The sequence below is a fragment of the Danaus plexippus genome, chromosome 26 (assembly GCF_018135715.1).
Source record: "Danaus plexippus chromosome 26, MEX_DaPlex, whole genome shotgun sequence".
In the NCBI taxonomy this organism is placed as follows: Eukaryota; Metazoa; Arthropoda; class Insecta; order Lepidoptera; family Nymphalidae; genus Danaus; species Danaus plexippus.
In genome coordinates, this window is record NC_083554.1 from 6,411,820 (window position 1) to 6,436,887 (window position 25,068).

At 30.2% G+C, this 25,068-nt stretch overlaps 1 protein-coding gene across 4 annotated transcripts in view; it reads right to left on the reverse strand.

Moving 5' to 3' along the window:
* Positions 1–7,197: 7,197 nt before the first annotated feature.
* Positions 7,198–25,068, reverse strand: part of LOC116774311 (uncharacterized) — a 173,789-nt gene continuing 155,918 nt past the window's right edge. For all 4 annotated transcript variants that reach the window (XM_032667007.2, XM_032667006.2, XM_061524920.1 and 1 more), the window contains 2 exons: positions 10,692–12,203; positions 7,198–9,457 (listed from right to left, as the gene is read on the reverse strand). In XM_032667007.2, the coding sequence (XP_032522898.2) occupies positions 8,610–9,457; positions 10,692–12,129 (2,286 nt within the window). In that variant the 5' untranslated portion in view covers positions 12,130–12,203 and the 3' untranslated portion in view covers positions 7,198–8,609. The remainder of the gene's footprint in view (positions 9,458–10,691; positions 12,204–25,068) is intronic.

The window sequence follows — 25,068 nt, forward strand, 5'->3', positions numbered from 1 at the left end:
TTCGGTCATAATAGGTTTTAGATAAACCTTTGGCTTTTAGTATATTCTGGATTGCCTTCTGGCGCGAATAATTATGTCTCTGTTGTAGGACTCTGATATAGTGAGATGTAACTTACATCTGGAGCTGAGTCAAAAATTGAGCTTGGAATGAATGCCTTATGACCATAAAGAAGTTCATAATTATTAAAGTTAGTGGTGCTTGTATTATACGCTAGCATAGCAGTATATACATATTTAGGCCAATTTGTTTGATTTTCATTTACATAGGATTTTAAATACTCTTTGAGGGTGGAATGACTTCTTTCAAGAGCACCTTGGGTCCGGGGATGGTAAGGAGAAGACCACAATTGCTTGATTTTAAAAAATGAACAAATCTATTTGAATAGGTCTGAGGTAAAATTTCGTCCTTAATTGGTAAGGATATGTTTAGGGAGTCCAAAAATTGAAATGAAGTGAATTAAACACTCGGAAGTAGCTTCAGCAGTCGTGCTAGAAATTGGATAGGCTAAAGAGAATTTTGTAAGAATTTTGTAAGATCGATAGATATTAATTTAAGATCTGCAGAAGTGACTTCTGGTAATGGACCAACTATATCTAAAGCAATGCGTTCAAAGGGTTGAGTGGAGGTACTTGTAATTTGCATGGGTACTTTGTTTATTTTTCTTAGTGCTTTATTAGCTTGGCATTGAGTACACTTCCTTACAAAGTTTTCTATCGCTCTTCATATTTTTCCAATAAAAGTTTTCCATAACTCTTTTTAGCATACGGGTATTACTAAGATGACCAGCGAGAGGGATGTTGTGATTTTCTCTTAGGATTTTAGGTATTTCAAAAAGGGAAGGATATATTATTCTGTTTTTATAAATATGTACATTTGTTTATAACGGTATTATTAAATAAGTAAAGAAGCATATTACAGTTTCTGCCTTTCCTTCTAGTGGACTTAAAATAAATTTATGAGAGAGACTAAGGAGAAAGCATTGTTACAATTGTTAATAAAAGCATTTAGTTTATCTCTTGACCCATCGAATGGTTTAATAAATTTAATTAAGAAATTTAAACTTAATATAACCTTTGATGATTCCTCCTTCAGCTCTTTTCTTGATTTTGACATTTTTATTTAAAGAAAATAATTAAATATAAATGAAACTAGTATTGTTCGGATATACTACGCGGATTTTATTATTTAAAAACTACATAATCCCGACGTTTCGGTTACTTTGCAGCAACCGTGATCACACCTCGTCTGCCCGTAATTCGTCTTTTTTAAAAAAGAATAGTCTGATTCTCAAAACTAATTGTTTATTTCATAAAAAATTTAATTAATTGATTGAAGTGAGATAATTCGGTAAAAGTGTTATCGCGTAAGAGAGCTGGGACTGAACTGAGGATCTGAGGATCAGGGTGGTCGTATTATAGAAGGAAAAGGAGCTAATTTGACATTCATGCCTGGAATGTAATGTGAACGACCTGTGAGGCCTAAATCAGCATGTTGGGTAACAAACCACGGTTATAACAGTACGATAAGATAAGTAAATATAAATAAAATAATTTGAACAAATCTATACATTTCAGTTAAACTTCATCTAAATACGTAAGCAAACTCCCTGTTTGTTTACGGAAAAAAATATTAATTTGATATATTATAATCTTTATTATTTTACACAAAAATTAAATAAAGGTTTGTAAGATGCACTGAAAATTTAAGACCTGTATTCAATTTCAATGAGAAAATTCCCCGACGGCATCAGATCTGTTTCTCAGAGATATATCAGACGTAGGGTCTCTGGAGACCTCATTACAGACTTCAATATCAGTTTTGGATTCCAATACTTCGAGAGGAAATTTAGATAAATGATTTAAATTTGATCCGTGAATTTAGAAAACAATATTTTTAATACGCATTCTCTAAAATTTAAAAAAAAATACCAAAAACAAATAAAATTTACGGAAACATTTCATAAAACTTCATTTGAAATAATCAGACGCTCGCTCGCATACAAATCATTCAAATAATTCATAAATGTTTATATTTTAAAACGTATTAATGATTTTTTTAATAAAATAATTTTTAGCACTCTATCAAGGTCAGACGAGATGAAAGTGTCTATCAGTTAGTCTTATTATTTGTCGTCTAATGTAATTTTATTTCAGACCCTAGAAAAAAATTTATATATTCTTTAAGATTTTTTCGATATTTAGTTAGAATATAAATGTTTTTCAAAAAAAGAGCATTTATGAATTTTAATACTTTCTAGAATTATGTTTGTCTTATCAACATTTCACTTTGTTGAAGTTTTGTCTCGAACGTAACACGTTTCTCCAATGTTTTGATGTATTTTAAGTTTCTCCGTATTTTATTGTAATCGGACGATTCACAAGAACAAATATTTAAACTTTTTATGAAATGTTATTTTTTTTACTTCACTTTCCATAATAAATTTACTGCAAAAAATACGATCAAATTAACTTACAAAATAAATCAACGGTGTGAGTGTAAGTGTGCTGCGGGCGCTCTCGAAACAGGGCGCTTGCCTGAAAATAATTTTTGAAAAGTTTTCACATTTAAATTTCAAATATATATAATTCACTTCAAATATGCGGGATCGTTGTCCCAAACTCAATTGTCGAGTAGGTCTCTCAAATTTATGAACCCGTTGTTATATTATTCATTTTCTTAAATAACAAGCAAAAACAAATTAAAGATTAGTTATGTGCTCGTATCTCTCAATAAATTATAATCACCGAGATTGCTCCTGTGATCGTTAAAAAAGGACACACATAATACACTTTTAAGAAAAAACTATGAAGTCCTTGTCATGTTAGCTTATAAAATTTGCGACTTTATAAATTGTCCTATAAAAAATCGATCGTAGACATGAGTTAGTGTTTAAATATTCCATTACATTTATTGCAAAGGATTTTACAAAGCAATTTATATAACAGAAGGTAACTTCCAAAACATCAAACAAAGTTTTCCTAGAAATATTTTATTTGATGGAATAAGATTTATATTATTGAACCTCACTTCTGAGTTGTATACGATTCGAATTTACTATTGGCGTTTGTTATATTTTTTCCAAACATTAACCCAGTACTGTACGGTAGTATGTAATTATCATTAATTAATTATCCGTGTGAAACTTGAGATCGTAATCAGGACGTATGTAGAACTAATAATAAACATTTGGGTATCTGATAATACCAACTGACTTTTATTTTCTGATTTTGTCTAAAAAATATACGGATGTATACATAGAACAACAATTATAAAAAAACGGACGGAACCTATTAAACTTAACTTCGAAGTATCAGTAGCAGTCATAAAGATCTTTAAATAGTCAATGAAATTTAATGTACCCGCTTGCCGGTCATAATAATACGAATATATGAACCCAACTAATTTCAACACTGATTATCAAACAGTAGAAAGCTATCAAGGGGGAGAAAAATATCTCAAAGAGTTAATGTTTTACTCTTTAAGTCTCGTTAGAAATTATGACATCACCCATTATGTTTTAGTTTTCAGTTGTTTACGCATACATCGTTAAAAATAAATTTATTCCATAAATATCTGCTATCAAGCATTAACTGAGAGACCAAGTAAAAAAACAACACCTTCATTTCATATAAATCGTAATGTACTGAATTTATAATAACTCTATTATTTTGAGAAAACGTCATGAAATGCACGTGGATAAAGATGAGAGAGAAAAAGTTCTTACATTTTAAAATTATTGCAACCATTTACCGTCCGTCATAATAAAAGGTGGAATTGAAAAGTTTGTAGATTTTCTTTTCCACAAAAATCAAGTATTAAGAAAATCTTCAAATTTGAGGTTGACCAAAAATAGAGTAACTTGTACTTAAATTATCCTGTAACTGGTTGCTGTACTCCTGGTAGGATGAATTCTTCTTTACCATATGTGAGAAAATCTATAGAGAGGACCTGATACTCCAGATATATTAATTTACTAACCCATTTAATCCCATGCAAGTTTAATAAGTAATGCGAGTGCGGCCAGAACCTGAAGTTCGCAGAAACGAATCCGCTAGTTTGGTTGGGTGTGAAGATTTTTATTTAATAGCGTTACTTTTATTTTAAAATTATTACAAAGCATCTATTTATAATTACTTTTTAATCATATTCATGGATAAACCTATAAGTAAAATAGACTTACATACGTACGTTACAAGCCAGCTTTATATAAAATAAGTTTGAAACTTTTCCTTTAATAATCTTCGTGACCTTTAACGAACCATGAACTACAAATTGAAATATCCTAAAAGTAAATTTCATCATATGACTCGTTCATATAATGCAAAAATATTGTATGTTTTCCAATGTTTATTTTAGGAACTTGTATAATGATATGTTGTACTAAATGTTGCCTGCGGCTTTGCCTATATCTTAAATTCTCCTTAAAATCATACATCTGGTCATACTTGAGGTTTCATAAAAATTTTCGAATACATTTGGTCATATTTTGACTTTCTGAAAATGGATCCACATTGCAATTAAAAATATTAAATTGAAGTCAGCCTTCAATTCAAGGAATACTATAATAACAATCATGCTTATGAAGGAGAATTGAGAAACCTTTTGAGAAAGTCGTTAATAAAGTAGCAAAAGTTACTCCTTAAAACAATGCTTACCTGCAAGCAAAATTCTTGAACTCGGTAGAAACAGACACATATTTTCTTTTAAATTACTTTTCGATATTAGTTATTGTATATATGATTATATAAGAGTTTAGTAAAGTACAGTAGATTTGAAGTTAAAAGATAAAACAGGCCCTCTCATTTCATTTATTAGTATATAATTCTCTTTAAATTGTTTTGAGAACCTTCTTCGATTCCAAAAAAAAAAATTAGTTAAAATATATTTCATGGACTTACATAAATCTAGATACGGTAAACGTATTCTGCCTGCATCGAGAGCAGTATGGGGAAGTTAAGAAATGGTTGGCGACAGATGACATGAATATCTTTAAAAAATATTCTGTTACTGACTGGGTCATTGGTTATGCATATTTTATAAGAAATATCGCTTTTGTGTTGTTGCTTTATAGCATGGTAAATAACCTTATGGTTATAAAAAAACTTATTATAGCACCTTAAGATTTTTTATTTCGAAAATATTTAATGGCCCAATTTAGTTTTAATTACAATTATGGTTGTAACTACACCTACCATGTTTTTAGGTCAAAATAAAATTGGAGTAACACTTTGACTGCTTTAGCCGCAGTAATTAGTTAAAGTAAATGCTTCGTAATTGCTATCATAAAAAAATAAATGAAATAAAGCAATTGCATAGCTTTAAAAATTATCTACCGTATTTATATTACTTTATTTTTAATTAACATATTAAATAAAAAATGCGTTAACATCGACAAATGACGAAATAAAAACATTTGTGAATCTTTATTAAACTCTTTCTTCTTTTATTTTACAAACTTCATTTTCCACCATCAGATGAAAAATCATTTGCAAAATTTTATATATAATAATTTAAATATCAGCACATGAGTTTTCTAATAACACGCGTAGCAAGATTTCTTCATTTCCCGGTCAAAATCACTTTTGAAATGAAAATAAATTTCACTTTTAATTTAAATATTTCCGGAAATTCCTAAGGCTAATAAAAATTTGTTTTTCTTTTTTACTGGAAATCAAAATAATCACCCATAAACAATAAAAAATCTCATTTCTATAAGAAATGCACTACCTCAGGCAGTGTATGTTTCGTGCGTCAGAAATTCTTTATATCGTCTCCCATTTAAGCCTTGTCAGTTTTATGTTCATAAAAAGTTACAAGTAGTGATTTCTAAAAAGAAGCGAGTGAATAGTATGTAATGCCCCGCTGTGTAATGCGGATTTCTTAATATAATAAATGTTCAAGTTCAATTTGTAGGGGCCTAAGAATAATTTCCACTGGTATCAGTTTATTTGTTTAGAATAGTAAGCAAAGGGAGGCAAGACTTGAAAATTGAAAGCACTTATTCTAGATGAAGTAAACTCTCGGCGGAGGTGAGCTCAGTTACGCTGCAATACATCAAATGTGTTTTCCCTCTAGACCTTATTAAAAAGCATGAAACAGAAAAATGGATTAGGTTTCACTATTGTAGAGCTAGAAATTTGAAATATTATTTTGTTTACAAATGAATATTTTTTTTTTTTTTTTGTAATAACAATGTATATCTGTATTGAAGTAATTTTAAGAGCATGTGTAGCTGATGTTTTAATGTAATATTCAATAAGAGTAGAAGAGAAGAAGGCAGTGAAAGTCGCGGTGGAGACACGTGAGAATTGTTGTTTTATTCCCCTCGTAAAACAAAGTCGATACTTTTTTATCATGTGGTAGAGGAGAACTGCAAGTGTGTTGATGTAGATTAGATATGACTGAATTTAGTTGAGTTACGTTACGTCTTTTTTTGAAAACGCTACTTGACTTATATACTAATAAAGAACGTCCTGGAAAAAAAGAGTAAGTTAAAAGAAACATTACACATCAAATTGTTATAGAGTAGAATACATTATATAAATAATGAATGTTGCTATTTTAATTCCTTTGTTTACATTTTTGTGTTTTCGAATATAAAAATTATAAAATAATTGTAACTTTATAGTCTTTGATATCAGCGAATAGTAATTACATTGTTATGACAATATGACAAATTTTTAATTAATCATTCAATTTATTTAGTATAAATCCTCTTTTAGGATATTTGTATTGTATTGTAATAATTGACTAGAATTAAATGGATAATTAGTTAAAGTTCTGCAATGTCCTTTTAACCCAATAACAAAAGGGTTAATTAAATTACAAATCCAGCAGACGTCTGAAGATCACAACTTGAATATAATTGATTTTGAATCCACTTTATTTTCCTTTTTAATACTTTAAGGTAAATAAAATACAAACAATAAAAATAGTTAGTTAATAAAGTTTGTTCTTCATAAAAATCACTGTTACTTACTTTAGCAGTTGTAAATATTACATTATTCATGTGAATGGCATTTGTATAGGTAATGTAATATTAACAAAAAAAATACCATGTGCACTCAGTTAGCTCAAATAGAAGTAATAAAAAGTAAACCTTTATTTTATAAACTGCAAATGATCGAAGTTTTTATTAACATCAAGAAACAATGTTAATAATAGCAGCAAATTATAATAAGGATTTAAATAAAAGATTTTTATTTTCAATTTATTTATTTAATATTTTCCATTCACTCGTCACTATTGGTCCAACACACACACCATAATTTACATTTGATCGGTTACGAGTATCACTAGCAGAATTTAAGATCTTTACGTTAAAGTATATTGAACAACGACTAAATTCAAACTAAGAGTATTTAATTTTATTTTGTTAGGAACCGGCGAGGATAAGATGAACATTGATATGTAATTATAAAAACATCGATTTGGTATAATTATTGTTATTGCTAAAGACACTTTTCCTTGTCTTTAATTTCATATAGGGTTAATGCTCTACTTATAATATTGAATATTTATTTAATACCAATTAAGAAACGTCTATTATTTATAAAACATCAAAACTTCTCTAGCGATTGAGTTTGTACACAAACAAATAAGTTTCAAGTGAAATGAGTGCCTTCTCTGTAAAAAAAAATATTTTTTCAAAATTATAGTCATTGTTCTGTCCTGATCTCATCGTGCATACAATTTTTTTTTTTGTATTTTTCACATAACTAGAAGTCTGCAAGTTGTTTTATATTTTATTGTTATGTGTATTTTGTTTAAGTTAATTGATCTTAAATTCTCCTAAACTGTAGAATAGTTTATTGCTATTTACATTTATACAATGACAAAAACAATTTCTTAAAACTATAATTTAAAGTGATAAAATTTTTGCATAATCCTTTTAAAACTGTTCTATATAATTGAAAACTGCTACTATTTTTTTTTGACAAAAGTATAGACCACATCTAGCAATTTTTATATGATATGTTTAGAAATAATTTTAGAGACAGCATTCATGAACTATATGTGATACGTTTGAATTATATAACAGAGCTTACGAAGAATATTAAAAACATAAAAGAAATATGCTGCTAGTTTGGTCCACACTTTGTTATAAAATTTCCTTTTGCGGTAGTTAAAGAAAGCGTATAAGGAAGATTATGGATTGCAATTTTCTTTCTCAAAAGCACCAATATTTTAATAATTATTTAATATAGTTTACATAAATAATAAATGTTATAACTAACTTACTTATTAATAATGTTAGTATCTACAATATCATTCCGATTTAAATAGCTACATATATGATAAATTAATTTGTAGTTTAACTTAAAGTGAGTTAATATAAAGAGTCATATAAAAGCCGGTTTATAAAATGGACGCCGACTTTAATATAGTATATTTTTGTTTTCTCTTAAAAAAATATTTGCTTAACAAAAATGCAGTACTGTTAAAATGACAAAATCAATCAAATTATACACGAAGTTTTTTAAAACAGTTAGATTAAAAATAATATTATAGTTCATGTTGCTCTTTGAAACAATGAAGTTTTTTGGATTTTTTAAATTTTCATCCAATTCATATACACAATTACATATACTTACTCACCTATTTGAAGTTACACTTGTGTAGCATTTTCAATAGTATTTAGAAATGTTTCTTTTACTTCCCCGGAATGTCTTTTCCTTGTTTTTGGTGGAGGATTCATCATATTCCGTGATTTGCTCAGTGTATTCGCAACGTTTACACTGTAACCTATTTTCAAGTCTCTACTTGAAGTCTTTAAAAGGCTATCGCTATCTGTAAGGGTTACTTTAGAGTGCCTATTTTCTAACGAGTTTCTTAGATTTCCATTTGACATAGCTTGTAACATCAATAACTGATTATGAATGTTTGGAGAACTCAAGCTGTTTCTTGGTATATTGGCATGAGGAGTCCCCGGAGCAGGTGATGGGGCCGGTTCTATATCGTCAGAAGCATCTAGAAAACCGATTTTATTCACTGGACCTAAATCGATTTCACTTTTATTGAGACTGTAATAATTACCTCCATTACCAAAAAACTTCATATTAAAATTATCGTAGTATGGTATGACACCATTCAAGGTAGAAAAGATTTGTGGTCGGAGATTATCCTCGGGATAAGCTGATCGAGGTCTTCTCGGCAAAGTCACATATCCTTTACTTACTAAAGGTTCTTGATAGCTCGAATTAGGTAGTCTCGTATAAATTGCCGTGTTTATAGGCGACATGCCGCAATTTGATGATTTTGGACTCTCCATTTTTGTTGAGATGTGTGGCCTGTCCAAAGAAATTCCACTTGCTGGTGATATTTGACTCGGGCGGGGAGGAAATGAAAGAAGATCCGGTGGATAAGTCTGGGAATCTTGGGGTAAGCGCTCCAATAATAACTCTTTGGTATGTTTAGGAAATTCTGATTCTTTATGATTATGTCTCTCCGTGGAAACTGAAAATAAAATAGAACTATATTTTATGATATTTAAAAATTACTGGTTGATATATGTAAAACCTTGAATTTAATTGAAACTATCAATCTTCATTAAAACTACTTATAAAAATAGACTCTAAATAAAATATCTATGAAATATTATATGCATGACATTTAACCCATCTTTATGAAGAATGAACTGATAATAATATAAAATATCTTTTATAACAAGATACTTCGCTTGTTTTGGCTAACTTAAATAAAAGTCAAATTAACAAAATCAAACAAAACAATTCTAATAAAACAAAATCAAAATCAACATTCGGATAAAATCATAAAGAAGCGGGTAAATAGAATTCTTTCTTAGACTGCGGACTGAAACATTTTTCCACAGACAGAACTAAATGAAACTGTTTGATATTTTGAAAATTTAGCACGGATTTCGTTGTTCTATAACTTCAATCGAGCTTTGGTACAAAAGGACCGTAACCTCATTATTTTTTTATAGTCCAAAGCACGACAACGCTCAAAGAATGTTTCGTGAAAGTTAGCTGTCGCTTATTGTAATTTATTAGAAAAGATTTTGTGAGGCAAATATAGTTAACGTAGTTCTGTAAAACTACTCTAAGTTTAATTTACTTTTTATGATTCTGTGCCACGTTATTTCTTTAACATCAGGTGTTTGGATATAAAAGAAAATATATTTATAATATTTTTATAGTTATTAATAAATACACTTTAAGATATTCAGAGGATACCTAACAAGAAATTAATTAAAATCTATTAAAACTTGTTTTACTAATAAAATTTTGCAAAACGTGACTACTTTGATCATAAAAATATAAAAGAGAACAATTAAATATAGTATAAAGTTTCTTTTACCATATTAAATAAAAAGTTATGGGTTATGGAAATAAACGGGGAAATTGAAAGGTAAATATTTTAGAGTTCATTTTCTGATAGCGTACAGGAGATATGAAAATATTATTACGTGAAGGGAATAAAATGTTATATGAAGCGTGATAAAATAAAAAAAAATCTTATGAAAGTAATGAGATCTAAGATTTTCGCGAGTTTTATTCATTTAAATGAAACTTATATTTTTCGGATAGCGCGTCCAATCCGCGTAGTTTATCCGAAAAATATTAGTTTCATCTTATTAAAGTAATTGCAAAAGTAATAGAAAATATTTCATTCAATATGACTGTGTCAACAAAAACTTTTACGTATTATAAATATTCTAGTCGCTTACCCAATCTAGAGTCGGTGTCGATTAATGTCTTTTTTATTTCCAACATTTCTGTCGCAGTATTGACCATAGTAGATTCGTATTTATTCGCTGGCTTGGCCATAGGATTAACTTCGGTTTTACACACTTTTTCTACTTCGGACGCCACAGAGCCTTCTATTAAAGCTTCTCCGTTTGATGATCGATTATCAGTTTTAATCAGTCTTTTTAATTCGCCATTTTGTGTTGTGAAATAGCAGACGGTTAACACAGCTCCGACGATTATGGCGATAGATAATAAACATCCCACAAGAATTGCAAAAGAATCTGCGTCCATTCCAGCTATGGTTCCTGCAGCGCCATATTTAGATAACATTAGCGTTAAAGTCTTTTCATCCCTTCCTCCTGGGTTTTCAGCTACACATGTGTAATTTCCCCTATCACTGTACCTGGTATGAAGTATGGTTAAATTAACCCATCTAATAAGATCCATTGTGTTCTCCATAACATTATAACGTATTTCTCCGAAAGATCGTATCTCAATCGTTTTACCATTGAACCTCCACACAACTTCTGGAGGTGGATTGCCAACTACTTTACAAATCAGCGTCACGTTTTCCTCATAACTTTTGATAGTTGCATCTGGCAGGGGTTCTAATATAGTAGGCCGACAAGCAAAGTTTGAAGAATCTAATTCGTACCAAAGTTTGTCGCGTATCGAAGCGGGTTCCGCACATACCGTTGGTGGAGTGTACAAGTTGTGAGTGATAACCCAATCTCTAAACGATTGTAAGTTGCAATCACACCGCCACGGGTTGTTGTGCAAATCAAGTCCAGACAAGTTTCGTAACGCCATTAAAGTTTCGGGTTTCATATGACTCAAATTGTTACCGTCTATTCTCAATATCTTCAGTTGAGGCAAGTTTAGAAATGCCTTTGTTCCAATTCGGAAGATCTTATTGTTGCTCACTTCAACTTTTTGAAGATACTTTAAATTGCGAAATAGACCATCTTCTAGTTTATCGATAAAGTTGTTATTCAAGTTTATTAATCTTAGTTTTTCCGTGCCTTTGAAGGTGTCCGGGTGAAGATATCGGATCCTGTTCTTTGATAGATCTAGTTCTATCATAATTGCAAGAGTCACAAACGCTGCCTTGTGAATTGTTTCAATATTACAATCTCTTAGAAAAAGTTTCTTAAGATTGCTCAGGCCTGCCCTTTTGAAGGCTTCTTGATGTAGTTGTAATAGATTATTGTTAGATAGATCTAATATCTGTATATCGCTGCTTAAATTAGCTGGTACAACCCTCAAGCTTGAGTTGGAACAAATTGCAGCTTTATTACCAGACTGCCACCTACAGTCACAAGGTCTTTGACATTCTGTTGTAAAATCGGCGGTGCTAATTGTAAGAAATGATATAGTGTATATAATTAGCCATGTCTTCCAACATTTGTGAGCCATTTTGCAATGATGCTGGTCATTTCTTCGTTTAAGTACATTCCTGGGAGATGTTCTTTATTCGAAGCATATGTGTTCTGAAACAAAAAGGATTGCATTATTTTATTAGTAAGTCCTAACTTTTATATACATATTTTAAAGACGTAAATATGTTGTTACAACAAGAAATAATTCCATAATATTCTTAAGAGGAAAACAGCTTTTTATTACAATTATAGCCTCTCATTGTTGTAATGGCAGATGTTAACTCAGTTTTATTGCGGCGACCCACATAAATTAAAACTTTAAAACATTAAAAGGGTCATGTAAACTTATAGTTCAAACAAATTGAAAATATTAATTTCAAAGGAAATTGTATTTTTTCTTTATTTTTTTAAATTGAACTATTGTTCGTTTAAATTACATGAACTATAAAACAAACGAACACACCATCAACTTTGTGCATGTGTGTGTTATACTAATTTGAAGTATATTTATAACAATAACAAGTTATATTTAATCTGATATTTGTTCTCAAAGATCTTATAGCATTTGTTAAGAGGTAACGTTAACTTTTGTGATCGCTATACATTATGGACAAAAAAGTTAATTGTTGCTAATAATATGATTATTTATTTCTACGTATGTATTTTCAGATATGTGCTAGTTTATAAACATTTATTAATATTTAAACCATTTATCTTCAGTTTAAGTAATTTTGTCAAGAATTTGGAAACAGCATTGCGATAGCTGCCGAGATAACTTGAGTTTATCATCTTTATTAGTTCCGTTTCTTGTCTCGGTGATGTATATCCCTGATTTGGTAGGATATTACCAGCTTGGGTCAGCACATATCCGGACAGATCCCAATGATAAATCAAACTGTATTTGAAGATGTCTCTCTTAAATTTATAGGATTATAACGCTTTTGAGTGAGAAATATAGTAAGGAATGTAAACGATTAAGAAAGTAATTGATCTTTTTTAATTTAAGCTGTAACTGTATTTAAATTTAAAGTTCCTCTCCCAAATATAAAATATACGTGGCGGAGGAAAAATTAAGGTATTTTATTTATATGCAAACTTAAATCTATTCGAAGTTGCGAGGCTAAATGGCAAGTCAAAGTTACAAAGTAATTTTGTATTCAGATTTAAATGAAATTATGTTTTTCAGATTTACTTCAAGTATTTTGTAGAAGTAAAGACTACTTTGCAGAAACCGTTGTCAAGAGAGGCTAGATTACAGTGTATACAGTTGGTATTATTTTTGTCGCATTTTTCTGTGGATGAAAATTAAGTAATTGTTGACGATAGATGTTAAAAATAAGACTAACTGATAGCCATTTTCTTTTCGTCAGCCAATAACTTTGGTAATTGCATAATAGGCGAAACACATAGTAGGGAAAAATGTAAAATATTGAAATTGAATAATTAGTGTAAATAACTAACATAGCTTTACTAACGCTCAACAATAGTCTTGAAAGGCCATTGCTAAAATAAAAAATAATTGGAACTGTAATATTTAAAATAATTAAGAAACGACGGTTAGTTTTTACATAGTAGTTAAGTAAAGATTCGATTAAATATAAAAGTCTTTGTAAACGCCATGTTACAAAAACAAATTAAAGTTTAATCAAAAGTAAAACCATTAAAAAAGCAATACCTTAGATGGAAAAAATAAAATAAATAACCTGCTTCATTTGTTAAGGTTTCATTTTATTCAAACAAAAAATTAATAGTGTGGTGTTTCAACACTGCTTAAGTTAAAAGAGGTTTGTTGAATAGTTTACAAACTGAGTGACAAAATCCTTAAAATTATTAACCAATAAAAAGTGCTAGTTTAATTATTTAAAAAATGTAGAGATCTAAAACATTCTAATTTTATTTTTACCAATAATATATACAAATTATTTATTATATTATAATCCGCTTTATATAAAAAAACGGTTTATAAAATATATATTTTTTCATTCAACCCTAGTAGAATGTAATTATAATTTCACAATTACCAGGTAGCAAAAGTTATAATAAGTGTTATGTCATTTCAGAATAGCTTACATGAAGTTACGGGTTCCACACGTATAAGCATTCATAGAGCATTTAAATATATTTTTTTTGTATATTTTTATTTTCTCCAAGTGTAGTGGCCGATCGACCCTTTAAATGATACCACCATTACTTTAAAAGGTTGAACTACTGATACGGGTCGTGGGGTCGAATCAAACAAACCTAGGATTTGTAGTCAAATCGCCGTTACAAATGAAGTTTTAGCGCCGACATTTATCAAACTGTTCAAGTCCAGCCGCGGGCTGTAAAAATGAGAAGTAATGTAGCATTCATCCGGCTCAAGTCTAAAAATATTCACAAAGAATTTAAATAATAGTATTTTCTTACTTTTTTCTTAGTTTATGAATACACTTAAAATTATATTGATAGACATTTAGAATCGAATTTAATAATAATTTTTCAGACTGAAACCAAACCCTAGCACAATAATTGTGTGACTAGTATCGGGGATATGCCATTCACTTACACGTTGTTTGAACCGTTGCATAAGAATATCAATGGGCCCATGTTTATAAAAAATGTAAGCATAAGAATCATGTCATATTCTAAAAAAAAAAAAATATTCAAAATTATTTAGATGAGGAAAGTGTAGGCTTCGTCATACACGTAACAAAAATAAACCAGTAATCGAAATGAAATAGTTTATTCAGTAACCCAAGATAAGTTTCTATTTAACACTAAACATTATTTTGGCATTTTGTGTGACAGTTTTCATTATTACGAGAAAACATTAAAGCAAAGCGCACCCTTAATTTTATGATAAATAATATTATGAACTTAGCTCTCTGAGAACGTCGAGCACACAATCATTTGAAACATCTCACATATCCTTAAAGGCTTTTTAATACCAAAACAATGAAATAAAATTTAGTTATTTAGTTATGACGAACATGAATTCCTTCAGTGTTATTACAATTACAAACTCTTAAATTGTTTTAATTCAACTGAAACAAAAACAAGAAACAATGATGGTAAAGTTAAATTAAAGTTAGATAAGTAATTACTGAGAAGTCTAAATCCCTTTTAAAACAGGCCACCTCAATAAATATATACCCAATGAATCTAAATAAAAATGGATTATAACTTATGTTAATGATTACGAAGTTTCTGAAGATTTATTTTTCTTCTCGAATGAATGCTAATAAATTAAAAAAAATCCTTATTATAATACTTTAAAAAACATTTAAAAATATGTTCAAAATATAAAACTGTATTTAGATATTTTATTTAAAGAACATTGGCTTTGTTTCAATTAAATAACTGTAAACTAGTTATTTGTGTAAATTCTTCTTCGGTTCTAATTCTATTTCAGTCGCTTCAGCAGTCAAAGTAAGTAACGTTTGACTGTCGTTCGGGATCTGTTACAAGTCCAAGTCCAGACGGTTTGTTTTTAGAAATTAGATTAAAAGCAAAACGATCACATTTAATAAAACATTATACAGTTATTATTATTATTACGAACAAAATATAATATTTAGTAATGACAAGAAATTTGTAAGAATATTTTTTTGATTATTGATTGAATAATGTTTTTACAAAATTTAACACAATCGCCAGAGTTACGTAGCGACTCTCAGCTACATTGATGTTACGTTTTAGTATTTGGATTGTAAATTTTATAAAAGTTGTTAAATTATAAATACCTTTGGTGAAGTTGTGGTTTTATTCTGGGAATATTTCAGTTTGGCTTCAGACGTTTACTTATTTATATCGAAATTAGAAAAACTGGTTTTATAAACGATTTCAATTCAAAGTTCAAAGCTTTGCAAAAGAACTTGTTTTTTTCTATTTGGCACAAAAAAATAAAATAGATATCTGCAGAGTAATAGCTCGTAAGTTGTGATCAGTTTAATAAGTTATTATTTTATCAAATCTTTACAAAGTTACTATAGGGTTTTCCATTAAGGGCGCTTGATCTTTGAAATGCAAAAAAAAATACATGTAGGAAAGATATTTGCGAAATTTTTTTTTTATTTGGAAGGTCTATTGACCCCATTATGTATGAAATATGACATCATTCAAATGACCGCCACGGCTTCGGTTGGTGGCGCGCACACGAAAGGTCCAATTTTCGATGACTCTGGCGCACAAATCGGGCTGTATTTGATCGATGGCGTGGCGTATGTTGACTTTGAGGGCATCGGTGATTTGCGGCTTGTTGGCATAGACCTGCGACTTAAGAAAACCCCACAAGAAAAAGTCCAGCGGGGTCAAATCGCACGATCTCGGTGGCCAGTTCACGTCGCCTCCGCGCGAGATGACCATGTCCAGAAATTGCTCGTGCAGAACTTCCATCGTAGCGTGTGCTGTGTGGCACGTAGCGCCGTCCTGTTGAAACCATATGTTGTCCAGATCCATATTCTCGATTTCAGGCCAAAAGAAGTTGGTTATCATCGACCGGTATCGCTCACCATTGACGGTGACGGCCACACCATTATCGTTTTCGAAAAAATACGGACCAATCACGCCTCCGGCCCAAAATCCGCACCAAACAGTCACTTTCTGCGGGTGCATTGCCACTTGGTGAACCTCGTGTGGATTGGTCTCGTCCCAAATACGGCAATTTTGCTTGTTGACATAGCCATTCATCCAAAAATGCGCCTCGTCGCTGAAGATGATTTTTTTGCCAAAATCGGCGTCAACTTCCAACTGCTCTAATGCCCAGTCAGCGAACACACGGCGCTGTCTATGGTCATTAACCTTGAGCTCTTGGGTCAGCTGGATCTTGTACGGGTGCAGGCTCAAGTCACAACGCAAAATTCGCCAAGTTGTCGTCTGCGAAAGGCCGAGTTCCTGTGCGCGACGCGGAATTGACTGCCGCGGGTTTTCGAGGACACTGTCGCGCACAGCGACGATATTCTCGACAGATCTCGCATTACGTTGACGCACGGGAACCGGCTGATTGTTAACTGACCCGATTGACTCGAATTTGTCCACCAATCGACGGATAGTCGACTCGGCAGGACGATCATCGCGACCGTAAAACGGGCGAAGTGCGCGGAACGTTGCTCGAACTGAAGACCCATTTTCATAAAACAATTTTATGATTTGCACGTGCTGCTCGACATTGTAACCTGCCATGGTGGTTTGGGAGGACGGAATGAATATAACACACTGCATTTGACAGCTGTCACTCAAACAACATGGCCGCAATCAGCTGTCAAAGTTCAAGCGTCCCTATTGGAAAACCCCATATAACTAAATCATAATTCCTTTCAAGTGGAGGAAAACGTCATATCAGATATCATATCTCATGTGTTTCCGTACAGTGACAATGTAATGTTATAATATTTTACAAATTTAATTTTTGTATTTTTATAGAAAAGCCTTTTTATCCGCTTTATTATTAGCTAAGATTGTTATTTCTGATACAACTTGTTATTGCATTTGGTTATAATTAATGGTTCCAATAATTTTATTATGAAGATCCTATGAAGTCTTTAAAATTATTTCTAATGAAAGCTCATTACTAAGTGACACAGATTTTTAGTAGTACTTTACCATAATTTGTCACTTTACAGTTGTTCTGTTTCCATAAAAAAACGTTCTTTGATAAAATCATTTGTCGGCTTCTTGTAACGTTTTGCTCAGTCGACTTGGGAATTCCACGAAGGGTTTCCAAGTGAGCGTAATAATTTTATTTTGAATATTTCATACAGATCTTGGGATTCAGTGAAAATTCTTATTCCATTCAGATACGGCAATCTTTTCATTTTTGTACCATTATACCGTTTAATTTTATAAATATAATCTTCATTTGTATTTTCTTATCTCTTACTACAAAATTGTTAGACGCACAATTGTAAACTCATTAAAAACTAATATTATATAAAAATTTTGTAACCTAGATAGTATGGATTGGTATTGGGAGGTTTAAACTTCTAAAATTAAAGACTCAAATTGCGTACTATCAGTTAGTATCTTTCAGTATCTGTTTTCCTTCCGAATTGAAGACGTGAGGTGTATAACGTGAGGTAATTTTTGATCATGTTTTAGGAGTATAAATATTAAATATTTTTTTCTTTGAATCAATTGCTTTGAAATGTATATAGATTAAAACCTATTACATTTTCTCTGAGTTAGTATACAGCCTGCTGTAACTTCATTTAGAAAAATCCTTTTGGCCGCTCTCTCTGTTGTATGTATTGTATAAAGTAAGCAACCAAACTCAAAGAAACCTTTTCATAAAAACATTATTTTAATAAAGAATTTGATTACGTCTTTGTAAAGTAAATACCATATATTGTTTACCTAATAAAAGTTCATAAAATGTGATTGTTGTGAACGTAATAATTAGTGCACAATATCAAATCATCAGAATAAACCTTTATAACTCTAATTTCAATGTATACAAGCCACGATATTCAGTGATAATTGGTTCTTATTACTGATGATTATAATTTTGCGAATTGTTTTGGCTGAAATTCAGGAAATATATTTTTTTAATTGTATGTTTTAACGTACAACAATTCTAAAAGTCATTTCTATAAAACGTTTATTTAATGACTATCGAATCTTAAACATTTAAGACGATTTTTGAAGGTGGTAGAGCCTAGCTGTAGTCAAGTAACTACAGATCGAACATGGGCTGCTTCGACCGGGGAAGTACCACCCGCTCAGAGAAGATCGGCGTGACGTAGCTTTTAATGGCTGCATTTCGTCCGATGAATGAGAGAGCCGGTTGCCCTTTCCTGATTCCCACCTTTTCCTGACATTCCCCTATTCCTAAAAAAACAAGGTTGGCAACGCATCCACTACAGAGATGTTGCAGATGTCCTTGGGCGACGGTAGGTACTGAACACCAAGTAGCCCGTCTGCTCGTTTGCTATCTTTAACATAAAAAAAATAATTTAGGACGATATATTGTAACACACACCTTGCTTTTCGTTGGAAAAAGTAAAGTTAATTATCGAGGGTCATCAAAAATTAATGTTATAAATTTTTATGTTATTTCTATGGAACCGACAGAATATCTACATTTTATGTTGCTTTTTTTTTAAATAAATTTTTATCATTTGAATCTAGGAACTCGTTAAATTCGTTTTTCCTACATTTCATTATTTCTAAATATTACTATTCTTTTCAACAAATGAAATATAGCATTTTATTTGTCTTTCAGAGAACGAAAACTTATCACTTGCTTGAGTATCTCCTAACAAATTGAAACGTCTCGAGTTTATCTAGTAGTGGAAGATTAATGTACTAGATTTGGACTGAGAATTGCTCCTTCCTGGATTAGTTATCATACTTACTGGTTAACGAACTAAACTAATTTGATACGTAGACAATTTACATTTATATATAAATATTGAAATTAGAAAACTGGTTCTATTAACCACTATATTGTTCAAAGCTTTGAAAACTAACGTGCTTTTTCTATTTGATATAAAAAAAAATAAGTTTTTCTTTTATTAAAATAGTGTTATTTGTTATTGTCACTACTATCTTTGTAAGGATATGAGCTTTAATTTTATTTTAATAAAATAGTAAATTAAAAATTTAATAAAACCCCCGACCTAAAAAAGTGCGCTATTATTGTGACAAAAGGTTAGTGTTTCAAATGTCAGATCCCACATATGCTTGCAAGCAAACTGTGCGTGTAACATTCCTATCACACCTAACAAACGGCCTGATTACCTTGAAGACCTGAACCGATTTCCACCAAACATAGCTAAGAACAGTCTCGACGGATATACCTTTCAAACAAAAAAAACCACTTTAAAATCGGATCATCCTTTTGGGAGCTATGTTGCCTCAGATAGACATATACACAAAGACACCTCAAACTTATAACACCCTGTGGTTTTTGCTTCGGGAGTTAAATAGTCCTTGATTGATTAGTTTTTAAATAACTTACAAAAGTTAGGAATCGGACACTTTTTGTCCTTGCTTCTGTATTCAATATTTATAAAAAAATATGTCGTTTATAAACATGTAAATGGGTTTTTAGAAATTAGAAAAAAATTGATTTTTAGAAGTAATCTCGGCACAGCACGTTCCACCCCGTTCTTACTCAGCAGATAATTATTTTTTTATTATTTATAACTAATTATTTTGTGTTGTGAACATTACAGGGTTTGTTTTTTATTTCAATCTAAATCATTATCATATGTTTTTTTAGAATTAAACAACCGAAGTGAATAAATTTGTTTTATTGACTCAAGTAATTGTCAGCTGATGTATTTATGGTCCTTGGTTCGAGTGTCTGTCGAAGTCGGTGATTTATCGAACGTTTCTCTCTTCTTCGAACAAAAAGGTTTTAGGTTTGTCTTTCAGGTTTTTTAATACGAATGTCTTTTTTTCCTTATGCAATAACTTTCTACAAACGTTGTGTGAACTGTCATACATTTTGTTCTGGTTTCTTTTATTTATCTGGTTATTATTTAAAAACAGTAATTCAACGCAGTAATAAATATGAATATTAAAATAACGATTCTTCGTTTAATTAATATTATTAAATTCTAACAAACAGCATAGTTTCGTTGTGTTTAGATTAATTTATAATTTATATTACATATTATTGTGTGTTATAATGCGTTTAGAGATAATGCTCGCATCAATCCAATTGTCAACATATATTACACACGCCACATTTAATGATGCTATTACTGCAATATAGATTGATAGTGTGCGAAGGCATTGCGCATAGATGACATAAGAGAAGTGCCGAGATGTAGCGTTATCTATACAAATTTAATGTCTTCTTCTCCCAATGGTTATATTGTTCTTAAAGCAAAGATTATTGTAATATATGTTTAATTATAAACTGTGTAATTGTTATTCGCTGAAAGTGAAACATTATAAAGTTCGGCCAATCGAAGCGATCACAATTGTAGTACATTCTCTTACATTTTAGTATACCATTTTTTATTTTCTTGATTTACATCTTAAGATGACATATTAAATGTAAAATTAAATAACATAAGCAATAAAAGGATCTGTTTAAGGTTATGCCAATCATAAAAGTCAAAAGATTACTAATACGACTACAGATTAATATGTTTTATAAATTTTTTTTTTCTTAATTTGTTAAATGTCAATATTACTTGCTTTTACAACAAGTTTTTGAGAATAATATTTCTCGTACTTCTTTTCGGCATCTAAATAATTCATAACATGCAAATTTCATTAAATTTCTTAATAAACTCTTTAATACTGTGATAAAAATAATTTATCATATTACTCTGGGATATTTAAACTAAAATGACATCACTCAGCTAACCGTGGCTGCTCATCTGCTAAGAATAATTGATTTTAAAATCAATTGTTAAAGAACGGAATCCGATTAGAATAAGAATGATATTCGTTTTCATAAAATTAATTCCGCTAATATTTCCTTTAATTGATAATTTTTTACAAAATTTAACATTTTTATATATATATATATATTGCATATTTTCCATTCAATAATAATTGTATAACGAACATATAGACTTATTTAATATAGAAATGATACATAATATCATATTGTTGGAGGTTTTGCTGTATTGTAAACAGAGGGATACAATACCGATACGTCCATGTTTCCACTCGATTAAGTTCAGAATATTACAATACTGCTCGTCCGACCAAATATAGAAATTTTATTTTTCAAATACAATTCCATAATTCACAAAAATTGTTGAAGTTTATCCACGATATTTGAAAAGTTTTCCGATAAAATACCTCAAAAAAAAGAATTAAATTTTAAAATAATACAAGATGCAAGATATGTTATAATGTACATTAGTAGTTTTTGGTGTTTATATTGTGATAAACTTAGCTTATTAATTTAAAACACAAATAAACTAAAAATAAACACAATTTTTTTTATTAAGGCTTCTTGAAAACAATATTCAATCAAGTGCTTTGTCTGAACACTTTTTACATAAAGGACTATAGGGGATTCTGTATGAATCAATTCCACACCCCTTGACAGTCATGGGATGCATCTCGATTTGTTCACTGGGAGCAGAAAAGTCTAAAGTACCTTTGTTAGTTTTAAAATCAATTGGGTTTAAAAAAAAGTTTTGTAAAAAAAAAATATGATAGCTTTATTCTAACTCTATTTATTGCACACTAAGGAAATGTGTTAGTAAAGAGAAAAAAATATATAAAAACAATATAATATATACATATATAAAACATAAACCCCAAGTATTGACATTTGACGCCATAGTAAAAAGTTCTCTACTCTTGTTGATCTTTCAAATAACACGTATTTCTAATCTGTTGGTTAGTGGGCACGTTTCTTTATAAAATATATTTCATTTGTATTCCTAACCGAGTTAGTTAACTCATATGTGATTGTATATTTGCTAACATTTCTATGTGGATTTATTTATCTTCAATAAACAACATGACACGGCTGATAAATTATATTTTTTAATTTTCATTTATTTATAATGGTGTTCTTCTCCACCTTAGTTGTTCAAATGAATACAGACTAAAGTTTAGCTGAGCATTTTATTTCATTAGTCCTAGTTACTTTGTAACTATTTGGTTAAATTATTTTTTAAAAACTTAAATATAAACGATAAAATTTGGTGGATTTCAAACAATGGTAAGAATAAAATTTTAAATTTTTGAAAAATTTAATAATTTGTTATAAAACTTTTACTAGTCTATTCGAAACAAAATTTTAATTAGATATCCTAAATGTTAACTGTATAACACTAACATAATAAAATATAATTCATAGTCCTACGGATATAATCATAAAAGTAATTATAATTAACCTAAATTGCGAACCTTTCTCGCGACATGTAATTTTATTTCTAAACCGAAAGTAAATTCATGCCTCATTTTCTCTCATTTAGATCTCAGATAACGGTAAAACAACAAACATTTAGGTTTTCATGAAGATCTCGTTACACACAAGACAACTCTGGAAGTTAATCAAGACGTGATGGTGGAAACTCTGGGAACAAAGGATTCCAGTTTTGCTAAAAACAGAACAATTGTAGAGGCTTTAGGCTTGATTTATTCATGTTGCTCGATATTTGACACAATTTGAATTAATTAAATACACAATTTAAATTTATTCCCGAATAGACGCTATAGATCAGACAAGTGTGTGGCTTAGCGACTACAATCTAGTTCGAAAGAGCTCGTAGTTGAAGTCTGTTCAAAAATAAAACTTAATTTTTTCAGGTTTGGCCGGTGAAGATAAATACCGACCCGCATAGAGTCAGCTCAAACTCGACACATACCAATGGAAGCTGTTACTTTATTCTTATTTAACACATGTTTTATATGTAGTAGGATGTGTTTGAATAAATGGAGATGATTCGATATTTAAACTTAAATTAATTGTTATAAGCCAAAAAAAATATTTGTAACAAGATTTTAACACAATATATAAAGGGGTTGGAGTATCCATTAATACATCAAAATATATTTATGTTTCGTACTGAATAAAGACAGATTTATGAGAACAAATTTAATTTAATTTTAGATCACCGAGGTGTATTTTATAAATGAAATGAAATGAATTTAATCCTTTGTGGGGGCCGTTATCTCAGACGTGGAAAGGGGACATTACTTTATAAAATATACTATTATTTATCAAGAGCCCTCACTGAACAATTGTGATATTTAGGCCCAATATTTTAGGAGCTATTGTGTGTCATCAATCTTGATCGTTGCCAGAAATACGATTAAAATATTACGAAATATTTAATAACTTTAACTATATTAAAATAAAAGGTCAATGCTTCTTCTATAATTAAAATATGGTATAGATGTTGTCACGAAGGCATTTGTTAAGAATAAAAGTTAAAAAAAAAATATAGGTCGGTATTCGTAAACAGTACATAACCAAATATACTTAAAAGTGAAAAAATAGAGATATCAAAAAATCCAACACATAAACAGAATACTTTCCTTAAATGAAATTTTCAATAGATTTTTGATTTTTTAAATATTTGTAACCATTTTAATATATCGATGGCAGTTCTCTCCAAAATGGAATTGCTACATTCCAACATGTCTAAATGGAAAACAAAGCTTTAGTTCCTTGAATTTGATGTTGATCCTTTTATTTTTTTTTTGTATTCTTCACATATAGGTTTCAACATTTGCTTTAAGTCACTTATGTCTAAATTTGAGTTCTTAAATTTTCTTTTTTGTATGACTAATGCTGTTACCATGGTTATTCTTGAAATAAATGTCTGAAAGGCCCTGAGATGTAAAGTAAGGTACGCTGAGAGCCCTTACCTTTTCTTAGGACGTGGATGAAGATTGGTTTCTGAGGATATAAAACCATGCAATCTTCTGACAGCAAACATAGTAGCGTGAGTGAGTAATTCCACGCGTTTGTGAGTGCGTGTCTGTGATTTCTGTATTTTATGGGGCAATGATATCTTTGTATTGCCTGTCGTTATTTCTTGATCAAAGTCAAACAACTCGCTTTAGAGGTCTCAAGTCTATGGGGATGCTTTAGGCCGGGGAGTAGTCGACAGCTTTGACAATGAGCTGGTTTGGACGCGATGTGTAATTCTAGATATTTTTTGTTGATGTAATTTACAAATTTAACCGTTTTTAAATAATATGGTGACTGTCCTCAAAAAGTAAACGATTTATATAAGAGTTTCATTCCGTCTTAAAATATATTGAACGTTTGAATATAAAAATCCAAAGTTGAAAGGTTTTATCCATTGTTGGTTAAAGATTGGCGAAGATACAAACGTTATACTATTATTACGTTATTTTTAAATAAAAAACTAATATAACAGACAAACCTAAACGACAGCATGTCACACAATTACATGTTTTATATTTTTACTGAAGGTAATCCAAAATCACAAGACAAAAGGACGATGAAAAACCTAAATCATCTTGGAGAGTGAGAAACATTTTTAAGTTAAAAAAGCTTTTTAAATTAACCATATGTCTTTAACAAATGTCACCGAATAGA